At 37.3% G+C, this 18,066-nt stretch overlaps 3 protein-coding genes across 3 annotated transcripts; 1 reads left to right on the forward strand and 2 right to left on the reverse strand.

Moving 5' to 3' along the window:
- Positions 1-2,099: 2,099 nt before the first annotated feature.
- On the forward strand, positions 2,100-4,675 carry LOC125222367 (glutamyl-tRNA reductase 1, chloroplastic-like). Its single transcript, XM_048124915.1, has 3 exons — positions 2,100-2,604; positions 2,980-3,221; positions 3,433-4,675. The coding sequence occupies exons 1-3, from the start codon at positions 2,343-2,345 to the stop codon at positions 4,561-4,563; spliced, it is 1,635 nt and encodes a 544-aa protein (XP_047980872.1). The 5' UTR covers positions 2,100-2,342; the 3' UTR covers positions 4,564-4,675.
- Positions 4,676-5,415: 740 nt separating this feature from the next.
- On the reverse strand, positions 5,416-7,767 carry LOC125219140 (E3 ubiquitin-protein ligase WAV3-like). Its single transcript, XM_048121022.1, has 2 exons — positions 7,416-7,767; positions 5,416-7,325 (listed from the first exon to the last, which is right to left on the reverse strand). The coding sequence occupies exons 1-2, from the start codon at positions 7,695-7,697 to the stop codon at positions 5,577-5,579; spliced, it is 2,031 nt and encodes a 676-aa protein (XP_047976979.1). The 5' UTR covers positions 7,698-7,767; the 3' UTR covers positions 5,416-5,576.
- Positions 7,768-14,197: 6,430 nt separating this feature from the next.
- LOC125222919 (CBL-interacting serine/threonine-protein kinase 8) lies at positions 14,198-17,904 on the reverse strand. Its single transcript, XM_048125809.1, has 14 exons — positions 17,719-17,904; positions 17,243-17,510; positions 16,669-16,731; positions 16,505-16,576; positions 16,296-16,403; positions 16,139-16,213; positions 16,006-16,059; positions 15,789-15,914; positions 15,544-15,633; positions 15,322-15,444; positions 14,893-15,015; positions 14,596-14,712; positions 14,409-14,465; positions 14,198-14,328 (listed from the first exon to the last, which is right to left on the reverse strand). Exons 2-14 carry the CDS (start codon positions 17,399-17,401, stop codon positions 14,224-14,226), a joined length of 1,272 nt encoding a protein of 423 aa, XP_047981766.1. The 5' UTR covers positions 17,402-17,510; positions 17,719-17,904; the 3' UTR covers positions 14,198-14,223.
- Between the last annotated feature and the right edge of the window lie 162 nt (positions 17,905-18,066).

The following is an 18,066-nucleotide window of genomic DNA, read 5'->3' on the forward strand; positions in this document are numbered from 1 at the left end:
GATTTTTCCCATGAATTTTAAAATTGGCAAATAATATCACGAACTTTACATTGTTTGTTTTAAATTCCCACAAATAATATTATGATACGGATTTTTTTTTCGTAATTTCTCGACAACAATTTTGAAAGCTTCAAGTTTTTCAATCTTTGAAAATAGTTTTTCTTGAAGTACACCCTCTAAAATTATTCTTCAATCTATTAAAATAACATGGATTTTTTCACTCGTGGAAAAAAAACAAACTCGGGGTAAAGTTCATTATATTATTTGCCAATTTTAAAATTTGTGAGAAAAACCCAACTTTTTGAAAATTTCATGATATTAGATGCCAATATCCCTAAAAAAAAATTGTACTGACACTTTCGTCACCAAAAAATAAAACTAACATCACTGAACCATAGCCTATGAATGTACCAAAAAAGGTTAATTGAAAATGAAAAAAAAAATGTTTATTCATGTCCACATCTTCAAGTGTGAGAACAAAGCTATTCCACGAGTCATGGTTGAAAGTTGTGGCGCAAACACCCTATGAAATCTTATGAGCCAATCACAAGCATCCACAAAAATCCTACACAATTTCCCCTTTTTCCACTCTTTATCTTTTTCATTTTTTTGCATCTACCATACTCGTTGTCACAACATACATCTCTAATTATTATTTTTGGACTTACTATACGACTGATCAATTATTATAATAAATTAATTATATGATTCGCAATCAAGTTAAAAATTTGAATAATAGTGGTTTTGTATAAATTTGGTTGATGATTTTGAGATTTCAAATAATTTCACATTTTAGTACATTTTTCTATTTAATTTGTACTCATTATGAAAACAGAAAATATAACTTATATTGGTGCTAATCATGCACAAGAACAAGCATGTATAACGCTTCATTTCCCCCTCTAAATAACCAAAGTGCATTTTAAGTCAAAATCTTGTGATTGTGAATACATTTAAAATAAGGCATCTAAGATCATAGATACTATCACATATAGGACATAATATAACAGTCCTAAAACTTAATTAAACTAGTACTATAATAGTTAAATTAAGTTGTGGGATTGTTCAAGTCAAACAAATGTTGTGGATATTAGTGGTTAAGTTGTGGGATATTTGTGCTTTGTTCTATTTAATAAATGAAATCATCCTGATTCCAATCCTAACCCACTCACATATGTTATGAGTTCTGAGTTATTTTGATTGTTTATGTTCCTACTCCAATATAAATATGCATATAAGATTTTACATAAGTAATAATTTAATGTAAAAAAGATGATAAAAAGGTGTGATCTGTGATTTATTAGTTGCTTAAGATTAATTTATTATAGTATTATTTGAAATTGAATCAACCTAGATTTACCATACTAATTTTGCTACATGAAAAGACTAAGACACATGAAGGAAAATAAAATCCGATCAAAAGGTTAAAGGGAGACGACAATGCATCAAGTTGTTCATATGCCCCAACACGATCCTCTTCCCAATAGATCTTAGATAAGTGATCCGAGAGCGTCAATAACTCCAACTACCGTCTATGTATAATTCATATTAAATCTAACAAAGGCACATCCTACCTCATCTACATTATTAACAGCTCATTTCAATAACATGTTTTATTCCTCTTCCATACTACAAAAAGTGAGCTACAAGATACTCTCATTATTGTCTGAAACAAAATCCAAGCTGTAATCACAACTCCAAGCTATTCCTCGTGCTAAGTGGAGAAAGCAATATGGATATAATATAAATATACTATCTTCAATTCTTCCATGGGATAACTAGGTCATTAACCAAATATCACGGTGGTAAAATAAATATTCGCACCTACACATCAATATATTTCCTTTTCAAAACGATTCATCCTTTCCGAACGCAAGATTCAACCAGTATCGAGATGAAATATCAACCCATATCTATCCAACGAACAATATTCATAAACCTCAATCTTATCTTATTGTCAAACCAAACAATAAAAACAATAAACACCATTTTTCCATATTTGCATTGTAGGAGTATCTCCCAATTGGTGGTGATGTGGCTATGAAAAAAAGAGTAGTGTGGATAGAACACGCCCCAAATCAGCCAATCACAATTCAAAGAAATCCAACCAATTCCACTCCCTCTCTCTCTCATCCACTCCAAAACAAATCAAAAATCAAGAAAACTGCCAAAATCATGCATCAATTCAATCCCGAGGCCTCAAGCAGCTCATGCTCCCCTCCCCATTTCTGACGACACCGATCACCCCCACCGCAATAATCACTCACACTCACAAAACCCCCAATTTCCCCGATTCTAGGTCTTCCGCTTAATTAATCCCCAATTTGAGCAAATTGTGCAACATGGCTGTTTCCAGTGCATTTGTGGGCGCAAAGCTCGAAGCTTTGCTGGTGAGGAACGCGGCGTCGCCGTCCGCATCCGCCGCTCCTCGAGCCAGGCGAGCGGCGCTGAGCCGGAGGAATTGGGGAATGATCAAGTGCCAGGCTGCGCCGGACGCCCTGGCGGCTCAAGCCGACGCGGCGGAGCCGACCAATGCGGCTTCCTTCTCGGCCTCGGCTTCGAGCTTATCGGCGCTCGAGCAGCTCAAGACCTCCGCCGCTGACAGTATGAACACAATCCTTATTTTGATTTGATTGATTAATTGATTGATTAATCAATTGAATTTCTTAGATTTGAGCTCACTTGCTTAATGATTGCGGATTTAATCGATGATATGATTAAGCTTAATGATGATGTGAAGCTGTTCTTCCCTAAGAATAAACTCAGCCCTAATTTGATTGGAATCAGTTGCTAGTTTTTATTCATATTTGTAAATTATTTATTTGACTTATTAGGCTTTGATCATATACTGTTTGGTCTATTACAACAATCTGCTTGTATCTTCTCTTATAATTTTCCTTCATTTTAGAGCATAATTTGCTTGGTTTCTGTTAGGAGACTGGGATCTTCTTGAAATCATATTGTTGGATTTTCTTGCAGGATACACAAAAGAAAGAAGCAGCATTGTAGTGATTGGTCTCAGCATCCACACGGCGCCTGTTGAAATGCGGGAGAAACTTGCTGTTCCTGAGGCTGAGTGGCCAAGAGCTATAAGCGAGCTCTGTGGTTTGAATCATATCGAAGAGGCTGCCGTTCTGAGTACTTGCAACAGAATGGAAATCTACGTGGTAGCTCTTTCTCGCCACCGAGGGGTTAAAGAAGTGACTGATTGGATGTCCAAGGTATCTATATCTTGACTGTCTATAATGGTCATTCGGGTTGGTTTTTATCATCGATAGCATCTAAACCTTTCTATAGAAGGTGTTGCAGTTAGCCTATAGCAGAAACAAGCTATGTTTATTGAGACTTCTCATCTTTGTAGCATCTGACTTTTTTCCTGCTAAAGGTTTATATTATCACTGTGAATCTCATGGTAGATTGTATGCTTGTCAGACTAGTGGAATCCCAGCTTCGGAGATCTGTGAGCATCGTTTTCTACTTTATGATCATGACGCGACTCAACACATCTTTGAAGTGTCGGCTGGGCTGGATTCCCTGGTATTGGGTGAGGGTCAAATCCTGGCTCAAGTGAAGCAAGTGGTTAAGGTCGGGCAGGGAGTAGTGGGCTTTGGACGGAACATAAGTGGGCTCTTCAAACACGCGATCACTGTGGGGAAGCGAGTTAGAACTGAGACGAACATTGCAGCTGGTGCAGTATCCGTGAGTTCAGCTGCGGTGGAGTTGGCTTTGATGAAACTCCCCGAAGCCTCACATTCCACTGCTCGGATGCTAGTTGTTGGAGCGGGGAAGATGGGAAAGCTGGTGATCAAGCACTTGGCCGCCAAGGGCTGCACGAAGATGGTGGTGGTGAATCGAACTGAAGAAAGAGTTTCCGCCATTCGTGAGGAGATCAAGGATGTTGAGATCATCTACAAACCCCTCACTGAGATGCTAACCTGCACAGCAGAAGCAGATGTGGTCTTCACAAGCACTGCATCAGAGACTCCACTCTTTCTGAAAGAGCACGTCGTGGACCTCCCACCCGTTGGCTCAAACGTGGGGGGGTTGAGGCTGTTTGTCGACATCTCTGTCCCAAGAAACGTGGGCGCATGTGTCAACGATCTCGAGACTGCACGTGTCTACAACGTGGATGATCTGAAGGAGGTTGTGGCAGCCAACAAAGAAGACCGCCTGCGTAAAGCAATGGAAGCTCAGGCGATCATTGCAGAAGAGTCGGGTCAATTTGAAGCCTGGCGCGATTCACTGGAGACCGTCCCAACCATCAAGAAATTAAGGGCGTACGCTGAGAGAATAAGAGGCGCGGAGCTGGAGAAGTGCTTGTCGAAAATGGGAGACGACATTCCAAAGAAGACGAGGAAGGCTGTTGACGATCTCAGCAGAGGCATCGTCAACAAGCTTCTGCACGGCCCAATGCAGCACCTGAGGTGTGACGGGAGCGACAGCCGGACTCTGTCCGAGACGCTAGAGAACATGCATGCTCTGAACAGAATGTTCAGCCTTGAGACTGAGATTTCTGTTTTGGAACAGAAAATAAGAGCCAAGGTGGAGCAATCACAGAATTAAGCTATCTTCTATGATTATTGCTTTCAGGCCTCAATTGTGATTAATTTTTTTTGGTATGAATATATTAAAGGGATTGGATTTCTTGGAAAATCTTTCCCTCTTTGATGTTTAACACAGTTTTCCTCTAATTATTGCTTCTATGTACCTTTTGTAAACTATATAATTAAGGTGTAAGAGCATACATATATAGATTTCTGTCTCATGTCAAGTATTCTTATATAGGTTTACTACTCTCTACATTATTCTTTTTACTTGATTTTCAGTGCCATACTGTCATTTAGTGTCTAGATCATATATACACATTTAATTTATTTAGGACATGTTTGATACTTATAATGGAATAGCATGAAGATGGAAAAGGAGTGGACAGATATCTAAAATTACAAGTTAGAATGTAAAATCATGAAATATTGAAGTTTTACTGTCATAAAACAAAATTTACTAGTAGACAAAGAAAAGAATAATGGATTAAGGAATAAATGATTGTTACTCTTACATAAATAATTTAATGCCCAATAATTAGATTTAAACGAAGCCCAATAGTTATTTTTATTGGGCCTAGACAATTATCTCTCTCCTCTCTCTCTATTGAATTGGATAAACCAACACATCTCGGAATAGACTGATTAATCATATGCCAATAATTTTGCTATTCCATATTATAATCATAAAGCAATATCTTTGTGCATTGGAAATCATCTAAAAACAATTGTTTAACTTACTTGATATTCTTTATAATATCATTGTTGGCCACATTCGTCTTGGGATTCTCCTTACTCACTTCATCTGCAAAATATACATACATTTAATATAGAAAATGCCATACTTCAGTTTCCCGAATATATTTAGATATTGCACAAGAAATAAATAACAAAATATTATAAAATCGTTTTGTACCGTGTACAAGTAAAAATCAACTAATTTAACCAGCTATTCCAGTTTTTTATTCTCTACAACAAGAAAAGGACTGAAAAAAGAAAAAGAAAAAGAAAAAGGAAATTACAAAATGGCAGCTAAAATCTAGCATTTTCAAAGCCGTGCAAATCGCTAACTTTGTTAAAAGATTTCTTAACTTGAGCCACTTTAGCCAGCTTCTCCGCGGCTTTCCAAGCCGACGTCGGCGTCAGCGGCTTCCCATTCTCATCACCGAACAATCCAATTTCTCTCTCCCCACTGCTCCGCCGCCGCGGCGCCACCTTCTGCTGCCTCCTCCACTGCACCTCCGCCATCTCAGCCTCCAACCCTCTCACATACTCTCCGGCCATCTCCGCCCCCGGCTGCAGCAGCAACGATCGAGCCGAGGACAGCATCTGCATGGCGCTAGCAAGCTCGTTGCGCTCGACAAGCCGCCGCGACTCGGCCACGGCCCGGCTCGTGATGAAGACATTCCTCAGCCGTTCGATCCTGGGCAGCCCGGATCGGACGGCTTGAGGCCTCGGCACCAGGAGCGCTTCGTCTTTACCGTAGACCAGCTCCTGCGTGGCCGGGTCCTTGTAACAACATTTAACCGATAGGACGTGGTGCGACCCGTACCCGACCCGGGAGGCCGGGACCCGGATTTCTAAGAGTAGTTCTTTTTCCTCCTCGGCGTATAAATCGCCGAGGCGGATGCAACCCGACCCGAGGATGGATGGGCGCTCATTCATTGAGTATACGGCCGTAATCTCGGCCGGATCCGACCCGGGCGCTAGCCCGAGTTGGATATGCGCATCTTGAACCACCACGCTTAATAAACCGGACACGCATTTTGAAAATGCGTTCTCGGCCGGTTCGCGGCTAAAACCGGCCGAATGAACCGGTATTTCCACATGGGAGAACCGGGTCGAGTGAGACGACGCGCGAGAGTGTTGACTGCTCTCGTCGGCGGATGATCCGAGGCCGTCGGATAGTAATATAATGCTCGCGACGGGGTTCCTCTCGCGGCGCTCCTCGAGCACCCGCGTCGCCTCGCGCAGGGCTTCAGCCATGCTGGTGCCCTGGCTGCAGGCGAGGCGGTCTATGATCCGCCGCGCCGAGCGCTGTCCCTGCAGCGTCATGCGGCGCAGGGGCATCAGCCTCCTCGGCGCGGCGGAGAAGGCCAGCAACGAGAGCCGGTCGGCCGGGCCGAGGGAGGCGATGACGAGGCGCATGGCGCGCTTCATCATCTCGATTTTCGCGCCGGTCATGCTGCCGCTGACGTCGAGGACCGCGACGAGGTCGATCGGCGCGCGCGTCGCGGCGCCGTGGTTGCGCGGCGGCGGCGGCGCCCTGACTTTCACGATGACGGCGTAGGTGTCATGCGTCCGCCCCTGGGAGATCACGGCGGCGTCCGGGGAGACGCTCACCTCCACCGTCTTCAAATCACCGCCGGTAAATGATTCGCTACTGATTTGATTGACGAAGAATCCTTGAAACTCCTCGACTTCCTCCTCCTCCGCTTCATCAGCCACGGAATCCGGAATCCGATTGAAATTGGGGGTGAGCAAGGGCTCGTCGTCGTCGTAGGGCGGCGCATTGCACCGCCTCTTCAAATTAGGGCTAGAAAGAGGGGCGATTTTCCCGCCAGAATCAATTTCCTCCTCCAATTGGCGGTTTTGCTGCGCGTAGACTGCAAGCAGAGGAACGTCCTTCCACACGGCGGCGCAGACAGGGCAAACGAGCGCGCGCCGCTTCGCGACGAAGGCGGCGATGCAGGGGAAGTGGAAGGCGTGGCCGCACTCCGCCGTGTAGATCGCCGTTCCTTGCCCGCTCTTCACGCTATGCACACACACTCCACAGCTACTCTGCATCACAAAATCACCAAAAAAAGTCAAAATCAAAATCAAAATCAAAATCAACACCAATTAGAATCATAAATATGCATAATTACTCACTCTGGATAAACGAAGCGTGCTCTTAAGCACAGAGAAAGGAGATCTAGGAGAAGACGGCGCGGAGCGGAATCGGATTCTGGAACGATTTCTCGGCGTGGAGGCGCTGCTTTTGCTTTCGTCGATCTCGTTGTTACCATCCACACTCTTACTGCAATTCGTTTTGCAATGCAATGGCGGAGTCGGTGGATTGCTTCTGGTTGAGCTAGAGCTCCGGTGCTTGTCCGCGGCGGCGGAGCTCTTATCTATGGGGAGAGTGTTGCAAAATGCTCTTCGCCAACCCATTTTCTAGAGAGAGAGAGCTGAAGAGAGTGTGGCTTGAGAAGAAGATTTTTTGCTCTGTTTCAATATTTTAGCTCTGTTTCTTTGTTTCTACTCTTCTACGTACACAACACACATATATATACATGATACCAACGCCGCATACCATTGTTACTATATAACTAAACAAATACTCCCTCCGTCCCACAAAGATAGTCTCACTTTGATCCGGCACGAGTTTTAAGAAATATAATAAAAATTGAGTTGAAAAAGTTGGTGGGATGTGGGTCCTACTTTTAAAGTACTCCATTCGTTCCATAGTAATGGAAGCGTTTCTTTTCGGCACGGAGATTAACAAAATTTGCGTTAGATAAGTTAAGTAAAGAGATAGTAAAACGGAAAATGAAAAAAGTAGAGAGATGTAGAGAGAATAAAGTAGGTGTGAAAAAATGTGTTCACTTTTACTAAAAAGAGAAATGACTCTATTACTATGGAACGGATGAAGTATTAGTTTTATAATAAAATGTGAGTAAGAATAAGTTAGTGAAATATGAGGTCCACTACCAAAAATGATAAATTGAAATGGGACAAACTTTGTGGGACGGACGGAAATGGAAAAATAGGACAATTTTCGTTGGACGGAGGGAGTATAAATAAACAAATATGTGTGACAATAGTTAGCAAAATTATGATATCTATCTATAATAATAGCTTTGAATTTCATAAAAATATAAAATAACTATGATTGAAAACATTTTAAAAAACTGAAATTCGACGAACGTTGTAAAAATGAGAACTTACAATACTCAGTCCGTCCCCCCATTAGTTGTCCTCACATCTCACTAACTTATTTCACGCACATTTTATTATAAAACAAATAAATAAAATTGAAACCCTTCCACCAACTTTTTTAATCCTTACTTTTACATTTCTTAAAACCTGTGCTGGAACCAAAATGAACAATTAATGCTGGACTGAGGGAGTATGTTTTGGTTCATCAAGTTTGAGTAAGCTCTCCATTTTTGAACACTTTAATCTTTGGTGAAATGCAACCAAGCAAGTTTGCTCCAAATTTTTAATCAAGGTTTTTATATCTATCATATTCAAGGTTATTTTTACAATTTTCGTTAAAATTTACATTCATTTATATTCTGGTAATTAAAGTTTGAAAAAATGCAGGTGAATGAAGTGAAATATGGGGAACATTAATTCATAGTACTGTATTATTGGCTACATTTAAAAGTAGAAGAGTGGTGTCAGCATTGAGCTTGGCAAAGTCTGGATTCCTTAATTAATAATTACTGCAAAACCAAGATACCCACTTTGATTTTTTGGTAACTGTATCTCGATCGTCGCATATTGAATCCCTATGTCTTACTACTATAATACTACTAGTAGCATGGAATTATTAAATTAAATTGAGTTAATAATTTAAATTTTCAGTTATACTATACATAGGAGTGATGTATATCTACGGTGGATACGACGATTGAAGAACTATTAGAACATGGAAGGAGTCTAGTTCTCTTTGATGGGTTATGACACAATAGTTGGTGTGGTATGTTTTCTCACTTCTCGGATCAGTGGTGGATCCAGGATTGATGAACGGAGGGGGCGAAATATATATTAGTAGGTTGGTTTAGGGCGAAAATGACAATTTTTTTCGATTTTTGGGGCGACGTCGGGGGCAAATGGAGGGGGCGGACATGGTAACTTTACATCTGAATAAGAAGAAATTAGTCGCACGGATGGGGCGACCGCCCCCTCCTGCCCCCCCTAGATCCGCCACTGTCTCGGATGCATATTTTTAGTGGAGTCTGTGGTCGACGGGTTGTTGGTGCGTGCGTGCGTGAATTGTGACGAGCAATCGCTGTATTTTTTTGGGCTAACATTGTTATGTTTTCTTATTTTTATGTCCAGAGTTAGTGGTCTTTGTTAGTAGCTTGGTGTATATTGAACGTATTGGTATATGTCTTTGTTTTTGACATGTTCTAGTCAGTTTGTCAAACAGTTTAACTTGCTGTTTGGTTTGAGTTTTTCTTAATAATAAAAAAAACTATAGTAATAGTAGTATATCTTTTTTAATATTAAGTGTAGTTAAAAAACACTCACATAATTAACTTTATGAATTCGAAGTGTTACTATCAACTACGAATATCAAATTGATCAGTAATTAAAAATGCATCAATATTGATCCGATTTTTACCCATGAAATAATGACCATATCTCAAAGTAACATAATTAATTATTTACCATTGTAAAATTAGATATGTGGTACTCAGGATCATCTTTATTATTTTTTTCTGTCTAATACATTATCATTAAATATTTTATGAAAATCAACATGAATAATTCAGTCAGTGTTGGACCAACCGACTCTACATTAATTTGTGCGTATAATTTTATAATTCAATAAAATTATGCAATCTGATTGACTCTAAAAAGTATTTTTTTTATAAATTTCATTAAAATAAATAATAATAAATTAAACTATTAAATGTCTTTTATTATCATTTTATCATCATTTTCTACTTATCTTAGAAAGAGTTGATCATTTGACCCCAAAGAAAAGTATAATAGTCTTAAGAAAAAGTATTGCGTGAATTAAAATATTTTACTAAATCAATAGTATATGTATCAATTTTCATTTGCATCGAAGTTAAGATAAGCCACATTATGACATCATTATTTATTGGACTTTATATCAATAAGTTAAAGCCTCTCACTACATAAATAATGCAACTATCGATCTCAAGTTGAACATTAATATAATCCAACTCCAAATAAACATGATTAGATGAGGATAAGTATCATAGACTATAGACCCACATAAAAGTATGTCGACTATATAATAATTTGGTATGCACAAATGGACAAATATGTCAATCAAATAAACAAAGAATTAACTGGTGCATTTTTGTTTGTGTTAAGTCATAAAACCAGCTAAATTTAAAACCAAGTCTTCCTCGAAATAAAAAATTATTTCTTTATTTATATAATATAGTTTCATAGCAAACCGTCCAAATAATGGCATCGTTAATGTGACTGTGATCAGTGATTGATTATAATAATTTGTCACGCAACTCAAGTCTATAGTAATTGTCCACCTCAATCGGAGAATAATTTATAGTAGTAGTACAAATTTTAGGTTATTCAGTTAGTTAAGATTAATTGGGTTTAAGGCTTGAATTAATCCACGAAGTTAATTTATCATAGGAGATATAGTACAACACTAATTCTATGTGAAACTATTCCAAAATTAAGTACATAATCGTAACTATCCATCCAAATAATTTTCGAAGACTTGTCTTATTTAATCCATTAAACAATGTCTTAATACTACTCCTTCTGTCCCATAAAAACAGATTAATTGAGAATGACACAAATTTTAATGCGTTATTGATAAATTAAAAGAGAAAACAAGATTAGATATTCTAGTATGATTGAGAATGACACTAGCATCACACGTCAAAGAGTTCACTTACATTCTCGATCCACTATAACGTAATGATCACATCGCAGACTTGCATCGTTAAACAGGATTATATATTCTAGCAATAAACTAAAACAATTATTTTTATTTTTTTGACAATTTGATGGCCATAGAATAGAAGAATGGTAACCTAATTGGCCACCTAATATCCACCACCAATTATATTGTAAGATTGTAGAAATCTCCAAAAAGAAAAACCAAAATGCAATTAGTAAGATCTTAGGAGCAAGATTGACCCCAAAAGTTTGCCTAATCCAAGAAAGTTCCCACCAAAAGTGGGACAAATTGTGACAACCATAATGTCCATATTGTTGATTATGTTGGTCAAACACATAAATAGATTAGACCACTATAGCAATTAATTAAAATTGTGACATGAAAATGAAATTGACATGATGTGTATGATGTTGGTGACTTGAATTATCTACATGGCAATTGGGCATTGCATGTGCATGGTTTGAACTAATACTTCAACTCATTCCATCATGAGAAAGGGGCCCTATTTCCATATGACATGATACTATGTTTTAGTTTCTTGTTTTCTCAAGCAATCATCCAAATGGGAAATTCATCATACCACTAAATCAGCAATTGTGTTTCTATATTTGGCTTCATCTTCTTGGAAATAGGTTTATGCATGACATGTTTTCTTTGGCAATATATACTAAATTCCAACCAAGAATGAAATTGTGAAACCGCGTTCAAACATATAATAGTGCTTCAATAATACTATTTTATTTTTATATATTGTAACAATCTTCTCATTTTTTTGGATATTTTTTTGTATAGGTGATTTTGTCATTTGTTAGCTTATATGTTTCTTGTAGTTCTTTTTTATTATTTGGACTGTTATTATTATTATTGGTAGGCTATGCTCTAACTCCTAGCTTTGAACATTTTGCATTCATCAAAAAATGTAAAGAGTAGTTACCAACTAAATTTGATTTTGATTTATGGGGGCATATAAGATGTATTCTATCCATATCAATATATTATATTCCCTCAGTCCCTTCAAAGTAGATCACATTTGTTATTTTGGAACGTCCCTTAAAAATACTCCAACCATTTTTTTCATTTAAAGAACTTTTTCTTCTTAATGGAATGAGTCTCATTATCCACTAACAATTCTCCAATCATTTTTTCTTTCTATCTCTCTCTTACTTTACCAATAGATACAACCAAATCAACCCACTTAATTTCTCATACTTTAATCAACCCACTTAATTTCATACTTTAGTTTTTCACTAATCTATTTTATTCTCCTTTTACTTAACTTAATAGACAACACTTTCTTATTTTTTTTTCCCAAAATACCTCATTTAACACAAGGTGAAGGCAGTACTAGTATATTTTAATTCCGATCAAATTATACAACTCACATAATTACTGCTATCTAAGTCATGTGAGAATGACTAAACTGATTCAAAAGGAAACAAAAACTAATAGAAACTCAATCTATTTAGATTTCTTTTAAAACGAATTCCACATTATTTATATGACCAACAAACTTCCAAAAACTCTAAACGACTTAAAACAAAATATAAAATTTCGTACAAAATACATGAAAAATTGATAAATAGTACTCCCTCCGTTCCATAGTAAATCTATCATGCATCAACAATGCCTCAATCAATTTTGTTGATATTATAAGAATATCGTCACCATCTATCCTTTCAATTTGACCCTCCAAATTCATTGGTTTAAATGCCTGAATTTCGCGTTCGATCAAATCGCCATGTGCTGTTGAGACAAACAGAAATTTGGACATTTAAGATTAGGTAATGTATCAATTTCCAAAATTTGCATTAAATAATCAATATATTTAATTTGTTTGTATACATGCATGAAAAGTTCATATAATATAGTTATATTTTTTTGGTCGTATTCTTTAAGGTGAAGACTATGGTCTCCTGTTTAATTAATTAAGGCCTCCCAACTCCTTAATATGAATTATTACGTTACCTTTTTGACTTATGTTTTGGTACATATATATGTTTCTGATTAAGGCTATAATTCATGACATATAGTATATTTAAAGGCATCCGCATTAAATTGTAATTAAGATACGAATTATTAATTTAGAAGCAGTTGACCAATCAAGTATGACCCTATAATAGAATTAAGATGATTATAGAAGTTTAATAAATGCAGATTTGTTGTCTAGAGCCTTAGCACCTATAAATAAGCAGATAAACCTTCACCCAAATTAGTCTCTTCATTAATTATAGGGCATATTGTCAATAAAAATTGAATTTTGGTTAAATTTTGATCTATTTTGCCATTTTGAAATTATGAAATTTGGATTTGTTCTCAATTATCTCATAATAAAAATTTTGGTCTTATATAAGTATGTAAGTACGAGTAGTATACTGTTCACACTTTTTAACAGAACGGCGTCGTTATCATTAAGATTTGACAATATTGTTTAATTCATTGGCATATAGTAATTTTTTTTAAAGCCATATCAGATACGATTTCATCAAAATTGATTATAATTTTACTTTGTGGTAGAAAATTGGTTGGAAATACGATGTTGCTCTATCTGTTTCAATCAAGAAGGAATAAAAATAAAAGAATTTACAATGAAAAAACTAACTGAAATAGTAAGTTGAAAGGAATAGAAATAAAATAATTTAAAATGAAAAAAGCTAACCCTCAATCCATAAAACAAATTATGTAGTGGTGGTGCTCCATCACTCAATTAATTAATTAAAATACTAATTAACATCTAATGGCTAGTTAATGGCTAATGCCAACGGCTACATGAGAGTTTTGGTATTATTAGTTAACTACATACTTATACTTAAAGAGTAGATTTACAATATAAAACACATGTGTGATAACATTTAATTAGGAAAACAAGTCTTAGTTAAAATTAAATAAGAGGTGGTGCCATCGCCACATGGATGAAAGTGGTGGTGTTCGAATTGATAAAGACAATGATCTTAGTAGAATATATTGATTTGAACAAATCCTAGTTTATTACTGGTAGTTGAGATTCTTATCAATCTTATTAAGAATCAAATTTATCTTTACCTATTTACAATATGCAGAGAGTTAGGTAAAATATAGGGAGGAGAAGGAAACCTTCAGATACTCCTCGGCGTCTCCAGCTGCTTTCTGGATGTCAACCATGATGAACGGTGGCGCAACTTGAAAGATCTGTTAACAAAGAGTTGGAATTGTTGGGATGGTTGTGAAGAAGATATTAGGATGAGAAGAAAGAATGGGAGTAGATCTACCTCCATTATCACGGAGAAATGTGAAGTCTTATTAGCAGATAGACCTTCAACTCTCATCTACATAACCCAGTCACGTTCCCAGAAGTGACAAAATTAAGTCAGAACAATGCTCTGATGCATTTCTGCGGCAGGTATAACAGCAACGAAAACAGAAGATCAATTGGAAATTAATCGATTTCATTTTCACCTTGTAATTTCGGATGTGCGTCTTGAAACCCATTGACTGAGCAACAACTTCCATGCTTGACAGGGCAACCTTTGCCGGTTTTTGAGAAACAAATCGTGTTTGATGTTTCAGGGAATCCTGGCAATGCAGGTCAGACATTAAATCCAAGCTGGTGAAATTACTGAATCGACAAGCTAGAAGCACCAATGTGGTACAGAGTGCAACATAGAGAAAGATACTTCAAATTTCGGAGCTTTTAGCAGCATTGACAAATTAAAATACAGTGAAGGGTACAGCACAAGATGATATTCACATTACCTCCCTGCGATCAAACAAGGCTGAAAGATTTAACCCTTGAGAAAGAATAATCAAGTCAAATGCATTGAGATCTAGAGGCCCCATATCATCATTATTCACACATTGCTCATTAGGCATTTCTTCCTACAACAGAAAACATTTGTAGAAGGATCATTAGCTAGGGACCCATGAAAAGCTACAAAAAATCAGTCTCTCGAAGCCATATATATATGTAATGTAAGATTATCAATTTTGCCCTATTCCAGTCACAAAAATAGACATAATTTTCATGTAAGAACATCAATTCTTTGCCCTTATATATGCAATCTAGTATGTCTTGAAATAATATTCACAAATAATTTTTTCATGTGTTTCTTTTTAAAAAAATAAGACTATTTGCTTTATTCTATTTCTGTCTAAAACCCAAGATCCAAAAAAAGCCTCACTGACCTCGGGATCATCAAAAGCAGCATTAATATCATCCAAATCAATGTCTTCAGCTTCTGAAAGTCCAACAGGATTATAATTCTTTTGAAACCACTCATCATTTCTGATCTCTTCAATTCGAATGCGCTGCAGGATATCATCCATGAAATATGAGAGTTAGCCCCGATATGAGTATATTTAATGAGAACAGTCAGTTCCAGTAAGGACGTAAACTATTTATTTTACAGTTTCAGGATTCGGGTCTAAAATCCGCTGGATCAAGGATTTTGCTCCAACTGGGAACCACGATGGACAAGAAAAATCTGCATTATCAATCTGAAAAAGGAATTGAAAAAGTTAGAAAATTATGTATGTATATTTTCCCTAAAATATCTTGTATACAAACGCCAGTAAAACTGTTGTTCTTGTGCATCGATAGCTAAACCATGGTCCATGAGTAAAGGCATTGTCATAAGATTATGGTTAAATACCTTCCCGTATAATGTTGTCAAATCAAGCTCATCAAACGGCAAATACCCAGCCATCAGAACATAGAGGATGACCCCACATGACCAGATATCAGCTAAAGCACCATGGTAGCCTTTATGACTAAGAACCTACAACTCACACCACACAAATAAAAGTAAATATCCTCTTATTAATGCACATTAAATTTCAAAGATAAATCTCTATATTAATATGACTTACCTCTGGTGCAACATAATTAGGAGTACCACAAGTTGTGCGGAGAAGGGTGACTCCCTAAAGACAAAAAATAATATTAGAACAGTAGCAACCTGAACACATGGTATAAAATGCAGAAACTTAAGCAAAATCTTACTTCTGCGGGCAAGGCACTAAGCCCAAAATCAGAGATCTTTAGATTTCCTTGGGAATCAAGCAACAGATTTTCAGGCTGCGAACAAGTAAAAGGAAGTCAATATTTAATTTTTAGAAAATAATTGTAAGATTTCAATTTTACAGGAAATAAGTAATACCTTTAAGTCTCTGTGATACACTCCCTTACTGTGGCAATAATCAACACCATCAATTAGCTGCTGGAAGTATCTTCGAGCTTCAGATTCACTAAGTCTTCCATGGTGAACCTGCGAGAGACATTTCCACATCAACACCAGCGACATTGGCTAAATGACTATACCAAACAAAAATTTCTTGAAGTGCAATGTATCTAGGTACATGGACTCACAATTTTATCGAACAATTCACCACCCGTGATGAACTCCAGTATGATATATATCTTTGTACGGCTTGCTATGACCTAACAGGGAGATTCAAGTTTATATTTGTGCCAAACAATACATAATCAAACTACTCTGACAATAGAACTAACAATGCTTGGTTTAAGCATACCTCATGTAAACGAACAACATAGGGATGTCTTACACGCTTCATTATATATATCTCCCGCTTTATCTGCAAAATGAAAATCACAAGAATAAATTTCTCAAGTTAACGCAAGATAAAATGCCATGAACTCCGAAGAGTCTCTCAGTTCCTAACAAACGAGCTCTTCGGATGGCTTCTTTTTTCCAATATTTGCACAAAACACGTTCGGATCCTTTGAGCAAAGATATATATGCTGTTAACCTATGCTTCACTATTAACTAGAATTTCAAAGACATAAATCTTTTACTCAACAAAGCAATAACAAAATGATCACAAAAACCAGAAAGGTAAATCCCGTTCACCTCTACTCAATCAGAACCTCCTTCAAATTTACTAACTCAGTCAGATCAAATCCACATCTCTCAACCTCGAATTCAAACCAATAATCCAACCCAATATAAAATTGAATAATAATAATACTAATAACCGAATCTACAACTCACATTTCTCCCAAAATTTCAGCACCAATTATTCAAGTAAGTCCAAATCTCATCAATGCACAACAAAGTAAAAACAGAGCACAGAAACAGAGAGCAACCTGTTCAATCATCTTGTGCTTGATTATCGTGGACCGATCGAGGACTTTCATGGCGACGCTCTCCCCAGTCTCCGTGTTCTGCGCGAACTTCACCTTCGCAAATGTCCCTTCCCCAATCGTCCGCCCCACCTCATACTTCCCCACCTTCCGCACCACCATTTCCGCTGCTTTCCCCAATCAAACTACTCACCGACCATCCATCCACACCTCAACACGAAACGCACATCATCTCCTCCCTCAACAACACCCCCTGCTTCGTCGCATATAGCTTTTTGATTTTAAAAAACAATCAATGTCAGCGCGACTACTTCAGCAGCTATTTTATTCAAAAAAGCATAAAATAAAGAGGAATTTTGATTTTGAACTGGAGTCGTGGAAGAGGATTAGGTTTGGTAAAGTGGAAAGAGAAATAACAGGGCAATGAGAGTTGAAAATGGAGTTGATTGGAAAATGATTTTATTCTATTTTAATGCTACCTTTATTTATTCCCTCTAAAATTATTGGCTGCAGCTGCTTTTGCATATGTTCCGGTCCACGGCGGCGAGGAGGCGGTTTTTGAACTAATCTGCGGCGGCGATTGCTCGTCGGCAGCTGGCTTAGGAGTGTGAAAAGAGCGATTAACGAAGAAGAAAGTGTTGATTTTGTCTTCTAAATTGGGGGTTTTTATATCTTTGCGTGATAACTACGTTCATTTAAGGAAAGTAATCATGCTTAGTTGTGCTGTGTTTTAACTGGCGCCAGTTAATTAGTGGAAATTATCCGAACATATATACTTATGCATATGACAAAGACAGATAAAATATCTGTAATCTGAAAAATCTGAC

This window comes from Salvia hispanica, chromosome 4 (genome assembly GCF_023119035.1).
Source record: "Salvia hispanica cultivar TCC Black 2014 chromosome 4, UniMelb_Shisp_WGS_1.0, whole genome shotgun sequence".
NCBI lineage: Eukaryota > Viridiplantae > Streptophyta > Magnoliopsida > Lamiales > Lamiaceae > Salvia > Salvia hispanica.

Coding starts and splice junctions, on each gene's coding strand:
- LOC125222367 (XM_048124915.1), top strand. CDS start 2,343: ATGGCTGTTTCCAGTGCATTTGTGGGCGCAAAGCTCGAAGCTTTGCTG. Junction 2,605..2,979: donor CAAGACCTCCGCCGCTGACA/GTATGAACACAA, acceptor ATTTTCTTGCAG/GATACACAAAAGAAAGAAGC. Junction 3,222..3,432: donor TGACTGATTGGATGTCCAAG/GTATCTATATCT, acceptor TATGCTTGTCAG/ACTAGTGGAATCCCAGCTTC.
- LOC125219140 (XM_048121022.1), bottom strand. CDS start 7,697: ATGGGTTGGCGAAGAGCATTTTGCAACACTCTCCCCATAGATAAGAGC. Junction 7,326..7,415: donor GCACGCTTCGTTTATCCAGA/GTGAGTAATTAT, acceptor TTTGTGATGCAG/AGTAGCTGTGGAGTGTGTGT.
- LOC125222919 (XM_048125809.1), bottom strand. CDS start 17,401: ATGGTGGTGCGGAAGGTGGGGAAGTATGAGGTGGGGCGGACGATTGGG. Junction 16,577..16,668: donor ATGTTGTTCGTTTACATGAG/GTATGCTTAAAC, acceptor TCTCCCTGTTAG/GTCATAGCAAGCCGTACAAA. Junction 15,915..16,005: donor CTAATTATGTTGCACCAGAG/GTAAGTCATATT, acceptor TGTGAGTTGTAG/GTTCTTAGTCATAAAGGCTA.